The sequence below is a fragment of the Haliotis rufescens genome, unplaced genomic scaffold (genome assembly GCF_023055435.1).
Source record: "Haliotis rufescens isolate VD_foot unplaced genomic scaffold, xgHalRufe1.0.p SCAF_12, whole genome shotgun sequence".
Taxonomy (NCBI): Eukaryota; Metazoa; Mollusca; class Gastropoda; order Lepetellida; family Haliotidae; genus Haliotis; species Haliotis rufescens.
In genome coordinates, this window is record NW_025963802.1 from 18528756 (window position 1) to 18552742 (window position 23987).

At 40.1% G+C, this 23987-nt stretch overlaps 1 protein-coding gene across 3 annotated transcripts; it reads right to left on the reverse strand.

The window, feature by feature from the left end:
* Positions 1-10385: 10385 nt before the first annotated feature.
* LOC124145663 (polyadenylate-binding protein-interacting protein 2-like) lies at positions 10386-22285 on the reverse strand. Of its 3 annotated transcripts, XM_046515527.1 has the most exons (5): positions 22264-22285; positions 22060-22112; positions 18108-18251; positions 13725-13913; positions 10386-11006 (listed from the first exon to the last, which is right to left on the reverse strand). In XM_046515527.1, exons 1-5 carry the CDS (start codon positions 22268-22270, stop codon positions 10941-10943), a joined length of 459 nt encoding a protein of 152 aa, XP_046371483.1. In that variant the 5' UTR covers positions 22271-22285; the 3' UTR covers positions 10386-10940. The 3 variants fall into 3 exon arrangements, with proteins under 3 accessions (XP_046371483.1, XP_046371485.1, XP_046371484.1); XM_046515529.1 differs by lacking the exons at positions 22060-22112; positions 22264-22285 and adding an exon at positions 19825-19981; XM_046515528.2 differs by lacking the exons at positions 22060-22112; positions 22264-22285 and adding an exon at positions 19747-19900.
* Between the last annotated feature and the right edge of the window lie 1702 nt (positions 22286-23987).

Consider the following 23987-nt stretch of genomic DNA (forward strand, 5'->3'; position numbering starts at 1 on the left):
TTTACAATTAGTCGTGCATGTTGAACTTCTATTTCTGCTGATATATGAACCTTTTTGTGACAGAGAAACCAATACGAGTTGTTTATGAAGAAACAATATAACGCCGTCCTACCGCACGCTGAAACAGGCACATTTTTGCAACCTTCTTTGAAATGGCCACGACTCGTAATCTTCCTAGAATCACCAGCACAATCGTTCACGTATATGTAAAATTAACTATAAGTTACAGATTTGACAAAGTATTTGATATCAACGTAATAAGGTATTATACTGCTCTTACTGATGGGGGGCACGGGTGGCCCAGTCATCTAAGGCGCCGCGATTCGCTGTGCAGAGTTGCGTCCCTATGATTGCGGGTTCGAATCTCGGTTCACCCCGATTATGTTTCTAGGTTTGTCAGCACCATACCCGTGCTCGTGGGTTTCACCGAAGTGGTAAACGTCTGAGACCTGCATCACTTCGGGCTTTCCTCCCACATTAAGTTGACACGCCGTGATATAACTGGAATACTGTTAAAAGCGGCGTTAAACCCAACTCACTCACTCACTCACTCACTCACTCTTACTGATGGTTTATCATATCATTGGCATATATAAGTGAGAACATAGCCCAAGGGGTCTGTGGCGGTACATAAAGGTTTTCAAGATGGGCTGGGCTTTATTCCAGAAAGCGATAACAGCGTTACGACTATCATAACCCTATGTTAAACTATGTGATCATGTTAGGGTTGTGATGGCTTTGTGAAACCGGGCCCAGTTATACTGATATGTATACAACTACATGACATGCATCAATTTGTGAAATATAAATTGATACAGCTTTACATCAAAACGGCAGTTGAATATCACTGAATGGGAACACATTCTGGGTACACACAGTTACACTTTTGATAGTACCTTTATCTGGTATGTCGTTCGGAAACGCTCGTTAAATATGAACATTACAACAAATTCCTGCATGACCTTTCCGTTGGCATTGCATTGATTTTCCCTTTTCCGAGGCTGCTAAACATAACCCCATTAGTCAGCCCCGATTGAATGACGAGAACTAAACTACAAGCGTACATATTCTATGAACAGCATCGAGTAAGAGAGTCAGTGAGTATAGATTTACGCCGCTTTTAGCAATATTCCAGCAATATCACGGAAGGGGGACACCAGAAATGGGCGTCACACATTGTACCCATGTGGGGAATCGAACCCGGGCCTTCGGCGTGAAGAGCGAACGCTTTAACCACTAGGCTACCCCACCGTCCCTTCGATTAAGAGAAATCCGCTCAGCTTATGTCTGAGGGAGGCGCGCTGTGAGTGTTGGGTGTCCTGAATGGAACAAATCTAACCAGACACCAACTGGAGCAGCCTTGGAGCTGGTGGAGTAGCACTGGGCGAGGGGAGTTCTTGTATCCCTCGACCGCCTCCGTGGTCTAGTGGTAGAGCATCCGCACGGAGAGTGAAAGGTCCTGGTTTCGAACCCCGGCCGCGTCAAACCAAAAGACGATAAAAGATTGGACTTGTTGTTACCCTGTTTGGTGCTCGGCATTAAGGGGCTAAAACAGAGACTGGTCGGTTCGGAGTCAGTATACTGTGTCTGAGTGGGGTATTCATAGGTCGAAAAGGTACATGTTGATAATAACGTGACAGAACGCACACCGGGACCGAGTGGCCAGTGTTCCCGGGTCGGTGTTCGCTCTGTCACTTACTCGAGTCGATCTTCTGGCTGTATCCCTGATTGATTATTAATAATAATAATAATAACTAATGCTAATACTAACTACACTATGTATTATATACTCTATATACTAATACTGACACTAATAACTAATGCTAATATTAATACTAACACTCACTACACTATGTAATATATACACTATATACTAATACTGACACTAAGTGATTTACTGGTTAGTCGACACAGTCAAACAAAATCTATCACTGCCACATGTAAGATCCGGCGACGTAGGTAGGTGTTAATTGAAATTTCTGGTTAGTGGTGAAGTCCTGCCCGGAGGGGCTTATTATTAGAGGGGATACGCCAAATGTTTGCTAGATATATTAAACATACAAAGGGCATAGAATTTCGGTGCACTTGGAAACATATTGAACGATTAGGTATTAAAGACAAATGGAGTTTTAAATAAAAGTATTGAAATGTTTTGCACAATAACACATGCATCAACCAAGTCAGCGAACTCACCACCCGATCCCGTTAGTCGCCTCTTACGACAAGCATAGTCGCTTTTTACAGCAAGCATGGGTTGCCGAAGACCTATTCTTCCCCGGATCTTCACGGGTCTCATGTGATGTTGTTTTTTATACGGGTATCATGGTTGTGTTTTGAACCTCACGTTTGCAGCGTTTCGACAACTGTTTTCAGCCTATAACGTCTTGATAATGTTTGTAATGTTTTGGTCAAATCCAACTTTCAAGTGTTTCCTTTGTTTTGTCCATCAGCTGAGTAATCAAACACGAACTCCACACCAGACAAGATCGGCATCCATCAAGTCCCACGGCAGTTATTGGTGTTCGTATTGGTGGTTCTCAATGGCTTCATAATCTCATTTCACGAGGTCATGTCGCTCATTCTCATCACTAAATCACATGTGTAATAGCTCTGTGCCAACCGATATTGTCAAGAGCGTGGACAAGTTTTACCTGATCTGTCCGGTTGGCATACCGCTCGTAGTCACCTTCAAAACACAACACACGTGTTATCCACATGGACAAGTCGCCATTTCGTAATTATTCTATAAATCTATTTTCACATTTGTGTTTCACGACACATATGGCAAAATTGTATTCCTATCGCTGGGCACAATTGATATAGTATTTCTTAGTGTTGTCATGGATACCGCCTCTCTCGTGATTAACAAGACTGAAATATTTAAACCTTTCGCAACATCAATGTATTACTAGTATTTGAAATAGAGAACTTCCTTGCTGACACCCAACACGTGATTAAGGGCCATTATTTGTTTTAAATAGAGTAATAACTTTCATTTTGTAATTATATAAGTGACGAACCAACTTGTATTTTCACACTGGTCCCAGGCTTAGTGTGTGTTGCGACATCTTTTGTTTGTTTGTTTGTTTGTTTAACGCCGCTCTCAGCAATATTCCAGCTATATGACGGCGGTCCAGACAATCCAGTGATTGACATCATGAACATGGATCCACGCAACTGGGAAAGGTCGACATGCATTAACCAAGTCAGCGAGCCTGTCCACCCGATCTCGTTGGTCAACTCGTATGACAGGCATAGTCGCCATTTACGGCAAGCATGGGTTGCGACATCTTTTGGCGTATCCTTGCACGTTTTCAGTGAAAGACCAACAATATGTTCTGCCGTTTGCCTGCTCATTAGTTGGTATAAATATTTAAAGGTGTTCCTTCCTAATCTGTTGGGGGCGGGGGTTGCCTCGCCGTCTACAGTGCAGCATTTCATCGTAAGTTGTCCTCATCACAGTGTTCCTGGTGTCAGAGCAGGAATACGCTCATTGTGTATTTATTGGTGTCTTGTTTTAATGTTTATTGATGGTTCCGAAACGTTGAGGTCGACGTCCTTCCTTTCCATAATAAGCTATACGGTGTCACTTTGTTAGTACACTGGCATAAGTGTTTCCAGTTTCCAGTGGATTGTATATATACCTAGTAAGAGCACCCACGTGTTGACAATGGAGGGATCATGCTGGATCACTTCACGTCTCTTCCCGCCCACGTGGGTCTCGCGTGCGAATGTTGAATATTTCATGGCTTCTGTTTGTTTTGAGTTATGACCTCTCCGTCCTGACAATCGTTATTCAGTCCGTTGTTGATGTCCAGTAGCGGTGGCCGGAAGTGAGACATCTTCCGATGAGAGTCTGTCATGCCAATTTAGGTGACGCTGAATCGATATATTCTGTCACCTTCGACGTCTCCGGTAAATGGTTTACGATTTGTGAAATGTGTTGACCTGGATAAACCATTGATCTGAAATGATATATAGGAATATCAGGTGTGACAACACTAAGTGCACTATATTTGAAACATCTTAGATTGGCAAAGGAGTTGCTTCGAGCTGGTCAGTTGGCGGTCCCAGCTAATTTGATTCTACGCATTTAAAATCCATCATCCCAATGGAGGGAGTGTGACATGGGTCGTGTTTGGGTCACCTGGAGTTGGTAAACTGGTTACGTCATTATTACATCACCAGTGATATGACATGCAAATTTCGGACCAACAACCACATTCTGGTACTGATGTATTGTGAAATAAAACTTTCAAGAAGCATCCCTAAGCCGTGGTATGCGTGTTTGTTTGTTTGTTTGTTTGTTGTTTAACACCGCACTCAGCAATATTCCCGCTCTGTAAATAATCGAGTCTTGGCCAGACAATCCAGAGATTGACATCAAGAGCATCGATCCACTCAATTGGGTTACGATGACATGCATCAACCAAATCAGCGAGCGTGACCATCTGATCCCGTTAGTCGCCTCTTACGACAAGCACGGGTCACTGAAGACCAATTCTAACCTGGATCTTCACCGATCAGCCGTGGCATGATCACATCCATTGGTAAATTCTCCTCTCACATTAGGCTGACACGTCGTGATCCAAAACAAATTGTCATGTATTCATGTTCTTCCAACCTATAAATGCCTACAAAAGGTTCAAAGGCTATTGTTCTCTTAAAACCAACGGTGGTACAAGAGTACAGAATCACGGACACATAGATATAAATCAAAGACTGAATTTTATGTGACTTAAAAGCAACAAACAAGTCGTTACGATCTATAATGTTGTTACAAGTCGCATGCTACAAATCGCACAGAGAGAACCAACCTTTATGCTAATACTTTCTAAGTCGCCATAAACCAACGCACTGACCCATAATCACTCCGTTATAAATGACAAAAATCCACATTTGACATTTGGGTGTACGTGGTACTTCTATATGAAAAATAAAATTGAAAAAGACTAAACGAGATGCAGCGCACACATATTAGCAGTGTATTAAATCAATATTGGTGGGTTCAGCAATTTAGTGTTTACAGCTAAGGAGGAGAGTCGTTCAAGCTATCGTGATATAGATTTTGTTTTCTCGGAAAACATGGTCTGGTATAATAATGGGCTCGGCTCTACAAAGATGGCACGCAAAGATATCAACCTTAACGATTTAGACGGAATAATTGCGATATTTGGAACCAAATTGGCAAATATGTTTAGCTTAATATATACTATGTTCAAACAAATTGCCAGTACTTTGGACTAGTTCTTCTCTCAGTGGAACCACAGGTGGCCCAGTAGACTAATGCGAATTGCCAGTACTTTGGACTAGTTCTTCTCTCAATGGAACCACAGGTGGCCCAGTAGACTAAGGCGCCGTAATTCGCTGTCCGGAGTTGCGCCCCTTTGGCACGCCAGAAACCTATGATGATGGATTCAACCCGTTATGTTTCTAGGTTTGTTACCACCATATCTGTGCTTGTTGGTTTTACCAAAGTGAGACCTGCATCACTTTGGGCTTTCCTCCCATACTGAGCTGACACGCCATGATATAACTGGAATACTGCCGAACCAAACTCACTCACACACTCACTCTCCAGTAAATAATTTCGGCCTTGGTGTTGAATCTGTACCTTATGCTATGTGTTAAAAAAATACTATCATCCCAAGCACAAAAACATTTAGCATTTTAACATTGCTCGTTATGATAGCGACTAATTGATTCTTATTATGTCATTGTATACATTAGTTGGTAACACATTTCTTGATCCGGGTTATTTCTTTTTCATAATTGTCCCATTAAGAAGGGTAAGAAATCGTGATTGATAAATGTGCTCGAGCTGGTCCAAAACCATGTTTATGTTTAGTGTGCGTGCTGGGGACATGCAGTTCATATCCCGAGTTGCCAAAGACCGAGATGCACGTGCGAAAGTCTCAGTGAAAATATTCCACGTGCATCACGTAGGGGTGACTCACAAAGTGTTATTATAGTAAAGCATAGAGTTCTTTAATTCTTGAAAATTGTGGATTACCATATTTAGAAAGAAAAAAAACATAGGTCCTCCCTAAGCGTTCCTGGGGGCATGGGTGGCCCAGTCGTCTAAGGCGCCGCGATTCGCTGTGCAGAGTGGCGTCCCTTCGGACGCACAAGAAACCTGATTGCGGGTTCGAATCCCGATTCGCCCTGATTATGTTTCTAGGTTTGTCAGCACCATACCCGTGCTCGTGGGTTTCACCGAAGTGTTAAACGTCTGAGACCTGCATCACTTCCGGCTTTCCTCCCACATTAAGCTGACACGCCGCGATATAACAGTAAAAAGCGGCGTTAAACCCAACTCACTCACTAAGCGTTCCTCGCGTGCACCTCGCCCTTTGACTTCTTTGAGTTAAGTTTTCAAATCCTCTTGGACCCACTGAACAATGTTTCACCTCAATAAATCATGCATGTGTGGATAGACATGATTTAAACAAATGATCGACATGAAATTAGTGAATAATATCAATATAAATATAGTAATAATTTGTTTTCGTCACTATATGACTGAAATATTGCCGAAGCGATGACTCACTTGCTGATCAATAGTTTTGTAACTGTTTGATTGGCATTCTTGAAGTTGGTGAGTAAGACACGAAACGTACAACTTCTTGGATAACAACTTCTGGTTTATTGCATATAGCGACATCGCTATTTGTGTGAGCAGACCACAGTAATGAATGGCTTGCCAAAGATAAGAAACTGCATTTGAGCGGCAACAGTCGCCGTTTGCAAATGTTATGGGACTCATCTTACGTTTACGATAGATTTTTTTAGTTGTTTATGCTAACCAGGATATACCACCATTGGATAGCAAGTATATGAAAATAACTGACATTTTAGCAGTTAATTAATATAATATTATATCATATGTGATCGCAGTCGCTGATACCGTGTATTCCATAAAGGTTCGATTGGGTTTAAATCTGGAGACATGGAGGGCCATGGCAGGACCTGGATGTTGTGATACCTTCTTTCCACTTCCTGCATAACGTTCCCCACGACGCCTGTAAACGTGACGTCTACCATACGCACAGCGAAGCAAAAAACGTGATTGGTCACTAAACCAGGCTTGTCTCCATCGCAGTTGTGACCATACTCTATGCCCTCGACATCATTGACGTCGCAGCCGATGTTGCAGGTCCGTCAAAATGACACCTCGAACTTGTCTAGTGCGAATACCTTCAGCGGATCTGGGAAGGTCATGTGTTGTCCCGTGTGTCTGATAACGGTTCGTTCCAAAGTCCTGTAATGGTGCTTGGTGCTACGTGGAAAAACCTGGCTACAGTTGAAGATGATTCTCCTGTTTGCAGTCGGCCGATGGTGTTGTTGCGTTGGACTTCCGTCAGTCTTGGCATGTTTTCGCTGCTCACTTGCTGTAAGATTGCGGTGGCATGCAAATGAAAACCTGACGTTTTTATAGCCCAACAAGTGATGTTTCACGTGCATATAATGTTGGTGTGATTGGGCGCCAGGCTCTCACGTGGCTGTTTTTGCGATTTCTTAACTTTTCACCACATTTCGTTCCTCATTCTTTTCACACAAATATATCCCAATAAATGTCCAATTCATTTTTGGTATTAATTTTGTATGGATGTTGGCAACACCGTGTCAGATATTTACAATTTTACTATTTTTGCGTTTCTTTTTTTGCCGAGTATATCAATGCACCAACCCGAAATCGTGAAATGGGTGTCGCACGGGATTTTGTTTATGCGTATAATACCAGCGACAAAACTTTACGAGATTATATTTGCGAACTAATAAGTCGGTTCAGTGTTGTTTCTCATTATTCCGATTCTTGGCCATAATGGTTACTAACAACCTGCAAGTTCAGTTGCTCGGTCGCATCTGGTGAGACTTAACGCAATTCCCGACTTGGCATTTCATTATCACGTCCAGCTTATATTCGTGAATGGGAGGCAGTCCCTTGCAAAGGCAAACTGTCAATCGTTAAATGTTTTGCTGAAGTCTGGCATTATCGTGCATGCAAGGAGATTTTACTGTTACTTCGAGCACTTACTTCCGGGGCAGGCCACTCGGGTGATTTTAATGCTCTTAATTACGTGGATGTATGTATGTTTCCTTAATGATATTCCAAGTAATATACAGGTATACTGTGTAGGGCGTCGACGTCCCTGTCAGTTATATCCCAGTGTCAGGTTAATGTGGGAGGAAAACCTCAGTGCACAGTTGGTAGACTTATCACTGCTGATTCACATGAACAAGATCCTGGATCACAATCACAGAGAATCTGAAATTAGAACCAACAATGAACAGATCCTGGCACATTTAAGGGATGCTAACCACCAGAGCGACTTGCAGGACCATCAACAACTGGGCTTCAGGAGAACACACACAAACCTCAGTAATCACCTGTAGCCTAGCTTAGTAATGGGTGTAGAAGTCCCCACGAAGTGATCCACCACTATCATTAGAGTTAGGGAAACATGTTATTTAGACCCGTTAATCCGACTCGCACTCAGACATACATAATTTGCAATGAATTACTGAAATCACCCATTAATGTGTCTCGTTTATTCGACACAGTGATCAGCTACTCACCTGCCCATGAGTACACAGCCCTTGTTTTGATACGATGAGTCAGCTAGTAGCAGCTGTATCTGCATATTACAACAGCTTGCTTAACAATAAGCAGTTAATGCTTTAAACAAACAAAACAGGATTAATCAGATACAACTTCTCGCTACCGCTGAGGATATCCCATTTCAGGTAACGTCAGAACGACCTTTCGTGAACTTTGACCGACCAATGAAATGACAAACAGGATTTAAGGGACTTGACTGTATGTTGTTTAACTAAATATGCCAGCTTTATGACACAGTGGCTTGTAAATAATAGAGTCCAGACTCAAGACCAGACAAACCTATGATTGATATTATATATATGGCATATATGGCGTACTTCCTAAGATTTAATAGACTGACGATCAAACAGCTTTGTGTAACAGGGCTCACAATCATGATTCAACTAGAATAGATCTTGTTCAATAGTATTTGCACAAGGTTGGTATCAGGTCTTCTAAGTATCCAAAGGAGATCCACCTGGCAAGGCTGGCAGGTTTGTAGTACTGTATGCATGTCTATGGAGTTTTGGGATTTATGATTGTTGTGTTGATCAGAGTGAAGAGCTTTGGCAACAAATTGGCCAGAACAGACAAACCAGTGATTGATATTATGAGCAACAATCCATTGCCCCTAACCACCAGTACAGGTTGCTGAGGATGGGTCCTGAATGTATCAATAATAAAGAGCTTCTTCCACTGGTGTTGCGTTGCCTAAATGGTATTACACATTATCCCTAAGTTGGCACTGCACTGGCCAAGTGATCCACCTTCTGGGTGCAAATTTTCACCTTCAGTAATGCTGATCAACCTCAAGGTACAAAGACTCCATGTGAATCTACAATGATCCAGGTGCAGGCACAAATATTCACAATGACCAAACTATGTCATAGTTGATAGCTGCTGCTTCTCAGTGTAATATATCTTCATTCTATTTCGATCAATACCATGAGCCCATTCAACACCCAAGCTTCATTATGTGTTTGGTTTGAATGACAATTAGGAAGGGGGTAAACACTCCTTTTTAACAATATTCCAGCCACTTATAGGTGAATACATAACAAACAAACCAAGGTCTCTGCATGATGGGTTAATGCATTAAGTACTTGGGGAGTGAGTATGGTTTTACCCCACATTTAGCAATATTCCAGCAATATCACAGCGGGAGACACCAGAAATGGGCTTCACACATTGTACCCATGTGGGGGTTCGAACCTGGGCCTTCGCCATGACAAGCAAACGCTTTAACCACTAGGTTACCCCACCACCCCGTAAGCACTAGGTACCCTACAACTCTACATGGTTGAGCCAATAATAATAAAGACAAACAGAATGTTTTTTGGCATACATCAAACTGGCACACAGTTTTGTTTGTTTGTTGTTTAACGCCGCACTCAGCAATATTCCAGCTATATGACGGCGGTCTGTAAATAATAGAGTCTGGACCAGACAATCCAGTGATTGACATCATGAACATCAATCCACGCAATTGGGATCAATGACATGCATCAACCAAGTCAGCGAGCCTGACCACCCGATCCTGTTAGTCGCCTCTTACGACAAGAATAGTCGCTTTTTACGGCAAGCATGGGTTGCTGATAATTAATTGTGTCCAGTGCAATGCTAAAACCTACCGGTACTCACACACTCAATATGATCACGCAGAAAAGATTGGCAATGAGATGTGGAAAGTGTAAAAGTTTACAATGGCTAGAAGATAATGGACAAAGCAACACAACATAATCTCAATCAATGTACATAAATATTAAAAAAAGAAGTCTTGTAATGTAACAAAATAAAAAACATTTTATTTTGTCTTTTCAACATAGAGATCTGGAAACATATCAACAAATTTGGTCAAATACTCTGCCATGATTTACAGTATTAAAAGGACTACGAACAGAAGACAAACAACTTAACCCTGTGCTTCTCAAACAAGCAGTTTTGACAGAACAATACTGCAGTTTTCAGCATGCTCAGAAGAAGTATTGTTGTTATTAAAAGCTGAAACATGAAACCATCACAATGAAATTGTTATTTTCATAAAAACCTGGAACCAGGAAAACCTTGACAGACAGTATGATAATATGAACAAAACCTTTTGTTAACGGAACAACACCCTAATCATAGCTTCATCTGTGGCAGTGGAAAATGGATCCCTTCAACAACCACACATCCAATAGCACATGGCGTATTGCTTGCACCAGCAAGCCATCTAGTCCGCAAACTCAGTCCGGAGACAAACTTGCACCACAGTCGCGCTGCACATGTGGCCAGTGCAAGTGCACTCATTATGGGACAACATGACACTTGGACACATACACACTTGGCGCTACCTTCATCACAATTTCAGGTATCGTGGGACAAACTCTGGCGCCTCCGGGTTTAATTTGCTGTTGATAACTACCTGCAACATCAAGGAAAAGAACACATAAAAAATCAAACTTATGTTTAGTAACAGAATAGTAATGTTAGGATTCAATACCACCTTTGCTTGGACTGATATTACATTTTGAGTGAGTGAGTGAACAGTATTCCAGTTATTGTATTAGATGTAATAAGTACCCAGGGCACTCTCAAAATTAGAAATAGGGGGCTCTTATTAGAATTTTATTTTGGTGAAAAAAAACCGAGTTGAAAGATAAATTCATGGTTTATCCTGACGTCCTGAAATGTTTATGTACGACAGATATATATTTCCAGAATTTAATTGCCCATAATTAAGGGTGCATATAACACACGAGTGCGTATTATACACGAATAAATAAGTCTTGTGTACATTGATCAATCGGAAGGGGTGCCAATTTGGATTGTTCACTAGCCAATATCTTTGCAAATGTTGCCATGGGCGCTTATTAGAGCAGGGCGCTTTATTACGTCGAATACAGTATATCACAGCATGTCAGCTTAATGTGGGAGGAAAGCCCTAAGTGATGCAGATCTCAGAAGTTAACCACTTCGGTGAAACCCACGAGCACGGGTATGGTGCTGATAAACCTAGAAACATAATTGGGGCAAACCGGGATTTGAACCCACTATCATAGGTTTCTGGCGTGCCCAAGGGACGCAGCTCTGCACAGTGGATCGCCTTAGACGCCTTAGACGACAATTTACATTTTGAAACCTAACGCAATGTACAGATTCAACACTTCTCACTGAGTGAGTTTGCTTTAACAGTATTCCACTTTATGTAGTCAGCTTAATGTGGGAGGAAAGCCCAAAGTGATGCAGGTCTCAGACGTTTACCATTTTGGTGAAACCCATGAGCAAGGGTTATGATTATCAAAAAACAAATAACAGCATATATTGTTTCATTTTGATATTCATAGTAAATGCAACCTCTCTGTGTGTAGCCAATGCCCATATGATCTTTGTCAATGTGTCGCTCGAAGTACGGCATGTAGCATAATTATGATCATTGTTTTTATTTGATAACCGCATGTCAAGCTGTGATTTTAGGACAGCCTTACACTAAACAATACTGAAAATTCAAAATAAATTGTCTGAATTGTTATCTATCATGTTGTCTGATTTTCGATCACGAAGGTTGATACTACCTAATTTCGTTAACCGACATAATCATATGCAACCAACAATGTCGGATTAACAGGACTTGACTGTATACCTCACAATTGTAGTCTCATACAGACTTGGGTATCAGCACCCCACCGTCCAACCATGGGATAAAAGCATAGTGTGAGAGAGGATAAGTTTAAAAAATTAATAATTTCACAATACTTTTATGCTTATCCTATCTCATATGCAATATGCCCTCCCAACCATCTCTGCATCACAGCTACTCTAGCCTGTTCGTTCTAAGATAGTGAATGATGTGGCAGGGGTAGTCAGGTTATCAAGGCGTGTAAAGTCACAACGCATAGGATTATAGTGTGTGACCCATTTGTTTGGGTGGTGACTATGGTGGTGCTGGGCAAATTTTTTTAAGAAGCTGGAAATTTCTTTTAGCAAGTTTCCACACAAGGATTGAAAGAAGGAACCAATGCATAGTGTGAGATGGAATGAATAAATAAACAAACACGTAATAAAAAAAGGACCAAGGAAATATTTAATTGTTATGTTACATTGTTAGCGCAATATGTTTTCTAATCATGCAACCTCTAAAGTTTAACACAATACTACTGTTACGGACTCTATGGCTGATTCAAACCCATTTTTAAAGCAGTCCGAAATGGAAGTCGCCAATTTAAAACTACTGCCGCAATGCTTAAGAAAACTGCGTTCTTAGTGGCTAATGTTGACTTCCTGTTAGTAATTTCATTGGTCGGTCAAAGTTCGCGAAAGGTCATTCTGACGTGACCTGTAATGGGATGTCCTCAGCTTGTATCCGATTTAATGAGATTGAGGTAATCTAGGCATGTGATTAATCCTGTTTTGTTTATTTAAAGCAGTGATTGTTTATTGTTAAGCATGTTTATCTCTGCAGCCGTTAAAATATGCAGCTACTCGCCGACTCGTCTCGCATCAAAACACGGGGCTGTGTACTCGCAGGGAGATGACCACGGAGTAAGCTGATCACTGTGTCGGATTAACGAGACTGATTAATGAGTGATTCCAGCAATTCGTTGCAAATTAGGTGTGTTGGAGTCGGATTACCGGGTCTAAATAACACTGATTTAATCGGTTCCCATCAATAGTGTCGGATAAAGCCAATTGTCGGATTAACTAGACTTGACTGTACACGAGGAAGCTGGTGCTGAACACTGATACAAATAAGACCGGAACTTGTGAGTGGGTGAAAACACCTTAACAGGTGATGTGACCCCTTTACGCTAGTCAGACATAGCATCATGATATCAGGTATAACATGTGTTACATGTTTTCATGAGGGACATTGTTACACGAACGACTGCCCAGCTTTGAATAGGGACCTATTGAGCCATGACTTATAACCAATCCGAAAGTGGTCTCAAGTCAATCAGTTCTACAAGACAGACCACTTCGGATGAGCCAGATTGGCATCTCTTTTAAAGCTTTGTCAAAGCTATCAATCACGTTCGATTAAAAAAGAAAGAAAAGTGCATTCCATGAACAGTGGAATAGAAAAATTAAGTTTCTGCAAACTCTGTATCCATGGTATCTAAGAACTAGATTTACAGAAACTCACCTCTTCTTTGGGTTTGCTGGTGTCTATTACTTCAAGGGTCTTGAATGCATCCTCAACCGTTGAGACATCAGTACCTGACCCCTCAGAACCGTTTTGGTTAAACAAACACCATTGTGCTGCCTCCTCCTCGGCAAGCATCTCTTCGAAACATGCTTCAATGAATGCCTCCTCAAGCAACTCCTCCTCAAACTGAAACACATCAGGATGGAAACGTCACAAGTAAATCATCAGATATACGTGTTCCCACATGCGCAGAATTATGAGTTACTACCCTTTAAAAACCATCCTGTTATGTTTCCAAGACGTGTCAGCTACTGTGGAATGCATCAGCACAATTTTCTGGCTGTATATAAAGTAGAAGGTAGTAAATATTGCAAGTGAATGAGGCGCTCATAAAATCTTAAGCTTTGGGTAGAAGTCTATGGCAGCTAGAATAATTAGAGTTATATAAGTAATTATTTTCTCTAAATAAACTGTCAAACCCAAACAACTTTATGCCCAATAAACATGATAAACTCCAAAAATATCAAACAACACAAAGTTATTTCAACCTACTCAGGCAGTGGTTAGCTAAACATAAAAATCAAACAAATAAATACAGTATGGGCAAATACTAAATGATGTTGTTCAAATTGAACAGAAGATACTGTGTGCCTAACAACATTTATTAAAGATAGGGGACTTTTGGAAAGAGTTGTTTGGAAACTAAGCTCAGGCCAGTTATCATGGTGGTGTAGGTGATTACAATCAGGTGACCTTTACCTTCAGCATGTTGATACTGACTTGTTTGGCAGATTGTCCTTGACCCGTATATACATTGTATGTTTACAACTTGAATACAGGGCTGACACTGAAATTTCCAATATCATCAACCAGTCTCATTGAACTAACCATGTAACCTGTGTCTTTTTCAATCACGAAAATATGGATGAACGTGGCTATCACACTGATTATTCAACATGCCATTTTTAGAAACTATCCAAGGCTGTAGTTAACCTTTTTTGACAGGGGGGGCAAATATTTGTACAGGTATCACTTGTCCCCAACTTGTATTTTCATGATTCAAATAAAACTGTTTTCTATAAGAAATCCAGGGGGGCAATTGCCCCCCCGGCTGGCTACAGCACTGTTTCAATTCTGGTCCAAAACTATTATCATAAGCACTTCTGATCTATGCTCTAACCATTTGCTAACTAACTAATGTCTACAGTCCATGCAACAAATGTTATAATTGGGATAAGACTTTCTTAGCAAAGTAAAGATTCTCATACTTTTTGGGGTAGTCAGTCCCATTGTGTGTTCGTCAGCAGTATATGTAACAATTTGACAGCAAGGAAAAAAGTGGTAAAATATCAACCCCAAATATCTTCATACCAATTACCATTGCAAACTTTATCTCTCGAATGGGCCATGAAACATGCCACTTACAAGACTCGTGTACTTCAACTCTCTAGACAGAAATATCAAAGTCAGCTTCCCCCTCCAACATCATGAACGATAGACTGATCACGCCGATAGAAGAAACAAACGTTCCAATTAAATGTTATCACCAGCCTCACAACTGCCCCAGGTGATACTAGAAGCTTGATAGCTGCATGCATAAGTAGCAAATAGTTAAAATTAACACCTGGCTATTTCTGACTGACATTTGAACAGCGTGAGTACCTGATGAATCACACTCCTACAAAAATATATAACTTAAAGTGCAAGAAACACCAAGATGGTGTTCAACCACGTGTGAAACTAATTTCAAGAGGTTCTTAACAGCAGGCAGCATCTCATTGTTTGACGTAATGTCTGAATCAGGGGGGCTTAATATACAGCTCCTGCTGCATTGCGGTTGCGGGATATCTTGCTGAAATGTCGACTCAGTACAGAAACATACTGTTGCAGAAATCCCTTTCAGTGCAGAGCTTTGCAGGATGTTGCATTTTCTGCCATAGAATTTATTAATTGCACTTTTTCACACAAGTCGAAAGCTGGTTCTGAACATGTAAAAGTTGCATAGGAATGTTGAAACAAACTTTCATTATTTGAATTGTGCTTTGTATTAATTAAATCATTCAAAATAAGTTTTGAGGTTTTGATGATGTAGGGACGTTATGGAAGAAACAATTTACAACCAAAATCTTTTAATCATTTTATGTTTTGAGAAATCAGCGTTAGAAATTGTCAGTTGTCCTGTAGTCCTTGCCAAAGTGCCCAATAGTTAGCATGGTTAGGTATCATAAGGACGAGTAGAAATTTGCCATTTTTAAGGCTTTTGCTATATTCTGTCATTATAAGTACTAGTGGACTAAAAATGTTAGTTTCTACCGCTGGCAAAAAGTAATCAATATCCTGATTTCATTTTGAAGTGAAGTCGACTTTTGTATTAGTGCTTACCAGAAAGTGCATGGCTGTATGCTTACACAAGTGATCGCCAGATTCACTTCAGTAAACTATTCTAGCCTTGGACAAGTTTTATCAGAAAAATGTCACAGGTGCAAAACCAGGAAATGTCAGCACCAAGGAGTACAGTCAGATGTCGAGGAGGCTGTCCAAGGATGGAGAACATTTTTTGGATGACAACTACAGTAACTGTTAGTGATCATTTAACAAACTTTTAAAAAAAACAATTGTGAAAGTGAAATAGTGGTTGTCATGTGTGTCATGCTTATTCATTCACGAAAACTCAGCTTAAAAGTTTGCAGAATTTCTCGCAGAATTAACAATAATTGGTTGTAGAATTATCAAAAGTTCCTCGCGTAATTTTTATACATCTTGTTGGCGCAGAATGCAAATCGGACTGACCATACAGATTACTACTAGTCGTCTCAGTGCCTAGGTCTCACTGTATATATTTATCATCTTACATCTTCCTGAGGCAAAGGAGTTAACTGACTTAAAGTCCAGTTTCCACCTTTGCCGAACTAGGACGGAATTTCTGGATGTGGAAAATATCTGTTGACGCTAAGTTGATGGTACACATGCTTTGCAAATCCTACAATCGACTGAAATCTCCACGGCAGTTTACGAACTGGATGTTGATTTTGTTACGTGATTTAGATTGGACTATGCATAGACTCGTAGTCCAGCCAAAATATAACTCCATAATTCCAGCCTAGTTCAGCACGGGTGGAAACTGGACTTTTATAGTCAGTTAACTCCCATGCCTTGGGAAGATGACCATCCTGTTATATATTTCATTTTGCCATGGAATTTTATGAACCATGTTATCATGGTCATTCTGTTGTACAAATATTAATTCTTTTCAATTATATTTCACATACAGTTCCTGGTGACCAACAATGTGTAGGTACAATACGACAGATTCATACTCAAATCAGGGAGATAAACTAATGGCTGATAGTACCCCAGTATAAACACTGAGCCATGTGTTAAGGCCTGCCACTGTATCATGCTGTATTGCCAGGATATAGTTTATTGTGCTGATACAACGTTTAATCATGTTAATTATGACTCACTCACCAAATATGACAAAGGTTGGAGCCTACACCACTATTACTCATCGTTTCGAGGCATGTAACCTGCAAGAAGACTCGTGCCCCTATCAATGAATGTTATGTGCGAAAATACGACAAACCAATCAGAATACAAGTACTTTGGACAAAGAAGCCCCGGGGAATATATTTGGATTTCACATGTCTGCATTTAAAATATACTCAAGATACAGTTAAATGTGTTCAACCATACTGTATGATACTGTAAGTCCCGATGTGTTTTAAATAACAACTGAAATAGAAATGATATATGGCGGAAATATATGTGAATCATTACGCAAGGAGTAAACAATTCTTTTAGCCATGCCTGTTTGCGCTTAGACTGAATCCAGTCGCAAAAATGGCCACGAGAGGGGCACGAGTCACTTTTCAGCTTGTCCCGGAATAACATAAGTTGGTCACGAATGGCAAGTGATATGAGAGGTGGAATCTTATTGGTCAATAGGAGGGACAGGGAAGGGCTATGACTCTCGATCGAGCCCAGAAACTCCAGCCAAGTTCGGCAAGGGTGGAAACTGGACTTTTACAGTCATTAACTCCCTTGCCTGAGGAAGATGATATTACTAGGCCTGTGCATCTTCCCAGGGAAGGAAATCAGCACTAGCCAGGTAGCCAGAATCAGTTTGTGTAATGTTGAAGTTGAGGTTTAGGGTGTCCTTATATGTTATCACTATTCAGGTTATTAAATGTTTCAGGAATTTGCAGCCCTACAACAACCATGGCTGAGCTATATTATCGACTGTTTACCATATTTACATTTTGACAAAGGATTTAAAGAATTTTAAGTCTTGGTACAAACTCGAAATTATCCCGTGAATATTTATAAAAAAAATTTACAAAGAAGCTTAACCTGCAATCCTCTCACTAACAGTTCACTCACCTGTCTGTCAAAGTCATCGAGCTCCACATCAGCCATCCACAGGTACTCCGAGAAGTCAACCTCGTTGCCACCACCAGTGTTGTTGTTCACCTCCTCCTTGTCCTCCTCTTCAATCAATGCAGGTGGAGTTCGCATGTTCATAATCTGCAGCACACCAAGCATACACATGCCATTACCAGTGAGATGACAATGGTGATACAGTGGTAGAAACAAGGGACTGGGCCTTTCTGGTCCTCTATAGTATGTGAATCAAGGGACCCATTGTTTGTTTGTTAACGCCGCACTCAGCAATATTCCAGCTATATGACGGTGGTCTGTAAACAATCGAGTCCAGACCAGACAATCCAGTGATTGACATCATGAGCATTGATTCACGCAATTGAGATACGATGACATGTATCAACCAAGCCACCCGACCACCAGATCCCGTTAGTCACCTCTCATGACAAGCATGGGTTGCTGAAGACTTATTCTACCCCAGACCTTCACGGGACAGGGACCCAATGAACATGCTAAAACTTGGGTTATTGGTTAGGACAGGCACCCGCTGACTTTCTGATTTTACTTTCCCCATTGCAGACACTATGTACCAAAATATAAAATAATAACAGACCATGTAGACTAAGGGCTGCAACTGTCTATGCACAAAATCTAAAATTATGTAGCAAGGAATGTAACTCTGGAAAAACAATTTATGGCACCAATTTTTATTTCAAACTCAGTCTTGACAAGTATCTCTTAGAAAAGCATGCTAACTTTCTCATGTAACTTGAGTAGTTTCAGAGAAAACTTGTCCCATTTGATCAGTATGCACTTATTTGAAAAGCACGGAGCAAAGGCCATATCTTGCCATATGAATGTAAGAAACCGATTTGAGATCATGACCAGTAACATCAGTGGATAAAATTTCATTTCTCTAACTTAATAGTTTTCGAGAAAATTTGTCCCCATTGAGACATGTTGAGAAGCGCAAAGACGGACTCTGTTCGGACATGGATGTTAGATATAGGTATTTTTTTCCCACAATCTTCAATGTTTCAGCTTCACACAAAAATAAAGTAAATGGGCACACAAACGTTAGACCTTAATCTAATCAAAACATTAACCTCTCATTGTGCCCAGGTGATGTCAGCTGCTATTTGTAAATATGATGATTGCATCAGCGTTTGGAAGTAAACAAAGTTAAACAGGCCCTTCATAATCAGCTGATAATCCTATTATAACTGTGTAAGAAAAGACAGACTTGGGGTTCCTAGAATAAAACACGACAGCTAAAATAAACCACTGTCCCATGACCCCCTAAAATGTCTAACAATGCTTGCTACGCTTCATTGCTCGCAGCTGCGCGTAACAGTTGGGACTGCCCAGGCTATGTCCCATAACATTGGCGTCGTGTACCGTAATTTGAATATCATATCATATCGTATTCAAATGTAACTATTTACACGAAAGAGTACCGTGATCAGATTGGTGCGTTAAAACATTCATAAACATGATTCAGAAGCGACAGTCATTTGAAAAGGCATTTTGAACTTGAAATGAACGAACATACGGGGCCGCTGATTTGTGGCCTTGACAAGGGAGTGCTCGATTTGAACGATGCTTTTACATATGATTGACGCAAATTGCACGCACTAACCATCTCGTTGGGTTCAGCAAACTTCAGAATAGCTCTTGCAGATGATGTTACGAGAAAATAATTGTCTTTCTACTCTACCTGAGTGTTGTAAACAACTGATTTCGACACAAAGACACTTCCACCATCAGAGTTGTAAACATAAGTGCAAGCTACTATCCTGAAAACTGCTCACAGGCGACCTTGTTAGGTCAACGTTCTGTCTTAGGTTTGTTTCCGGGACAAAGTCAAATACGCGTGATTTTAATATAAAGATGACGGATTATTTCACAGTGTCACGTAGTATAGCTTAGTTCAAATGACAAGACAGCGTTCTCTGCAATATATATCCTGATTAGACCACTCAGTCGGTTAACCTCGTTTTGGGTTGTGTTGCTCAAAGATTGTGCAACTGAGAATAGATCTTTTATAAGATCTACAAACAAGTTATGAATATAGAAAAGAACACATTAAATTAACCAACGATATCAACATGTGAACAGAATGCTTCTCGAATACATGAACTTTCGAAAACTATTTTAATAGGTTTATTTTTATTTGGAAATCACTAAACGGGCAATAATAAGTGATATATAATTTCAATACAATCACGCGTTTGTAGTCGCGTTCAACCAGTTAATCAATGTCCTGACGTAGCAGCAGTAAGTCTGATCTGAAATTTGTAATCGGAGTATAAAGCGAATAGAACTTGAAATGAACACACAATGCCGTATAAAGCGAGCCACGGGTCTGTAATTCTATCTCTGAGACCTCCCCTGGCGATCCCAGTATGATCATGGACCCTAAATATCGTATTAGTGTCCATGGTACGATCAGCTGTCCAGTGGACCATTAAATGAACATGGACCCAGGGACAGACAGACAGACAGACAGACAGACAGATGGTTTATTTGAGTCTCACCTCACAGAAATAATTACATAAATACATATAAAGGGACATAAAAGTGAGCCAGCCACCCGTTAAGGGTTACGAGAGACTTAAAATGTATCACAGTATGTACAGCATAAATATATTGGTGTAAAAGGGGTATGAAAATATACTACCCGTAACTAGCCATATAAAATAAAAACTTTTCGTTGGAGAATTAAAAAGCAGGTTTTGGCTGTCAAATATACATAATATTTAAAAAGTACAATAAGTTTATCCGTATTGCATAACTCTAGAAAGTTGGGATAGCTAAAACTCACCTTTTCGTATAAACTTTCACGCAAATCATCGTACGCAGGGCAATCCAGCAATACATGACATTCATCTTCAATACTTTCCTTACACTGAAAACACACTCTTTCATTCACATTCATATTCGTATATCTGCCTGTTTCCAGCTTCAGAGGAGCAGTACCTGATCTAAATTTGGAGAAGGCAGAGAGGTAAGAACGAGGCATATACATACTTACATAACTTTCACATCCATACCCATCTTTAAACATTCTATACGTACGTAATTTGTTACCACCGGTTCTTCCGCCAGGCTTGCATAACCGTTCATTCCAATCAGACACATACTTTCCCATGCATATATCTTGCACACGTACAACTACACTTTTCACGCTAACATTCTCAGAAATATTCAGACCCCATTCGTTCACCTTTGCCCTCACACGAAAATTCCAGTTTTTCACACGTCCACTAGCATAACGTTCAGACCACATAAAAACATGGACCCAGGGATGTATCGCACGTAACGGCAGCTCTGTAGACCAGCTAATCCTGTTATGCAAAACAGCTTATGAAACACGGGAAATCCACGTAGGTGTGAGGAAATAAAAAATAGATAAAAGTTGTATCAACATCATTCATAGTCTGTACCATCATCATCACCATATTGATATTATTTTGTGTTTTGAGTTTTCGGACGCTAAAGGAACATTCGTAGTTTTCTCTCTAATCACATGAACAATTGTAAAATATTTCATTCACCAATACAAATGACAACTTTTTTTAAAAAACCTGAGTATTTACAATGTCTTTGTGATGCTGCATCCCGCCCCCTTCCCACCATCACGATAAACATTGTTGGCCGAAAATGTATCATGTCCGAAAACCTGTGATCCGACGATAATAATGATAATTATGATGATAAAAATAATAATTTCCCTGGAGATTATAACTGAAGATACCAGCTTACCTTGCTGTTATTTGATCATCATCATCATCATCATCATTATTATTATTGATATGACGAAATAATAAATCACCACTTTCTGTTGCAGTGAGGTGTAAAGGTATTGTATTCTAGCGTCATCAAGGCAGCTTCATCATAATCATAAATTTTATCAATATAAAAAATGATAGAATAATAAACCCCTACTTACTTTCTGTTGCAGTGAGATGTAGAGGTATTGTATTGTAGCGTTATCAGCAGCGTCTGAAAGTCAAGTAGTTCTGAAATACGAATAATTGTATTGCTAAATATAGATCTTATGCTGTTATCAATATGGCCATGCTACAGTTACTCGTTTTTCTTGTCCATGGCCACGAAGTTTATTGTGCTTGAATAGAGACACATTCATTTATACCATGCATATTTATATTCGTAATCATCTTTCAGTAAATAGTCCCTTTCGAGTTGTGCTAACATCGTGCCGAGTCGCGCCGTGAGAAAATCGCGTTGTTGTAACTTGTTGTACTGCTATCACTATCACTTCAAATTCATGATTAATCCGCGCTGTCGTCATCGATTTCGTGACTAATGCATACATAACTTTCGGTGCAAAATTTGAAAGTGAACAAGTTTCAAAGCTCAAAATCATGACATACTCTCCTCTTTGAAGACAGCGTCGTGAATGAAGTTCCTCGGAAATAGAAGAACTACTTTATTACTACGCGCATGGGTTTATCGGATTTCGGGCACCGTCTGCGTGCAAAGTGATTGTCACGTGACTGCAATATTTGTAAACAAGTTTGACCTTGAACTGGATGTGTCCAATATCTTCTGCAAAGGGTGTATAATTATACAAACACGTATAAACACGGAAAGAAAATGCTTCCTTGATATGACATGCACGTATTTGTTTTCCGCATGAAAATGCTGTGTCGACCTAGATATAATTGTGAATGCTTTGGTTTTAGAAATAATTATTATCACTTAATTAATACTAAATATAATATCCTGTGTCAATTTGTTTACCAAACATGGTATGGTATCTTCTGGAGGAGAAATTACTCATGATGGGGTATTTTGAATTTTGAGAAATATGGTCGTCTATTTTATATCAATACTTCTCTAAAATCTAGTTTGGAACCGAAAACATATTTTGCAAATGATTAGCTTCCGATAAATATGGGTCGCATAAAATAAAGGATTTGATTTGTTATTATATCTGTTTGTAGGTTTTCGTGTCACAACGTTCCGCAGACAGATTCCAACAAAAATAGAAGCTTACTTTCGTGGAGTTTATTGCTAATTTTCGAATAGGATGGTTTTGCCGTAACACATTTTCCTCCACAATATAATTTCAAAGTAGTTCACTAGAAATGGGAAATGACCTGACTCTGTCTCGTGTGATTTAAACACACACCAACACGTAGCGTGTTTCTATCCATTTTCCCTTTTTATCACAACTGACCCGTAACCATAACTCTAATCGTATCCTAATCTTACGTTTTTTATCTTTTCGCAACAATATTATTCCGAAAATAATTAACATAAACTTGTCAACATACCGCTTCTTTCAGAAATTGTTACGGTAGCAAAAATATGATGTGTCTCTAGCTAAAAGAAACAACCTTTAAGTATCCGTCACTGATGTAGCATACCATTGTTATTATTTTACTCAGGGGGCATGGGTGGCCCAGTATCCTAAGGCGCTGCGATTCTCTGTGCAGAGTTGCGTCCCTTGGGCACGCCAGAAACCTATGATTGTGGGTTCGAATCCCGGTTCGCCCCAATTATGTTTCTAGGTTTGTCAGCACCATACCCTTGCTCGTGGGTTTCACCGAAGTGGTAAACGTCTTAGACCTGCATCACTTCGGGCTTTCCTCCCACATTAAGCTGACACGCCGTGATGTAACTGGAATACTGTTAAAAGCGGCATTAAACCCCACTCACTCACTGACTATTATTTTACTCACGTTTTTTGTTATCGTTTACCTTCATATGTGTACGAACTGTCAGCTACATAATGTCATATTGGGGGTAATCAGTTCTAGATGAAGCACTATATACACTAGATGTCAGCTACATAATGTCATATTGGGGGTAATCAGTCCTAGATGAAGCACTATATACACTAGATGTCAG

Bases quoted from the DNA above. Each gene is read 5' to 3' on its own strand.
- LOC124145663 (XM_046515527.1), bottom strand. The intron at 18,252-22,059 runs GTAAGTAGGGGT...GGTGTGCTGCAG, and splicing joins ACATCTCACTGCAACAGAAA to ATTATGAACATGCGAACTCC. The intron at 13,914-18,107 runs GTGAGTGAACTG...GATGTGTTTCAG, and splicing joins TCGATGACTTTGACAGACAG to TTTGAGGAGGAGTTGCTTGA.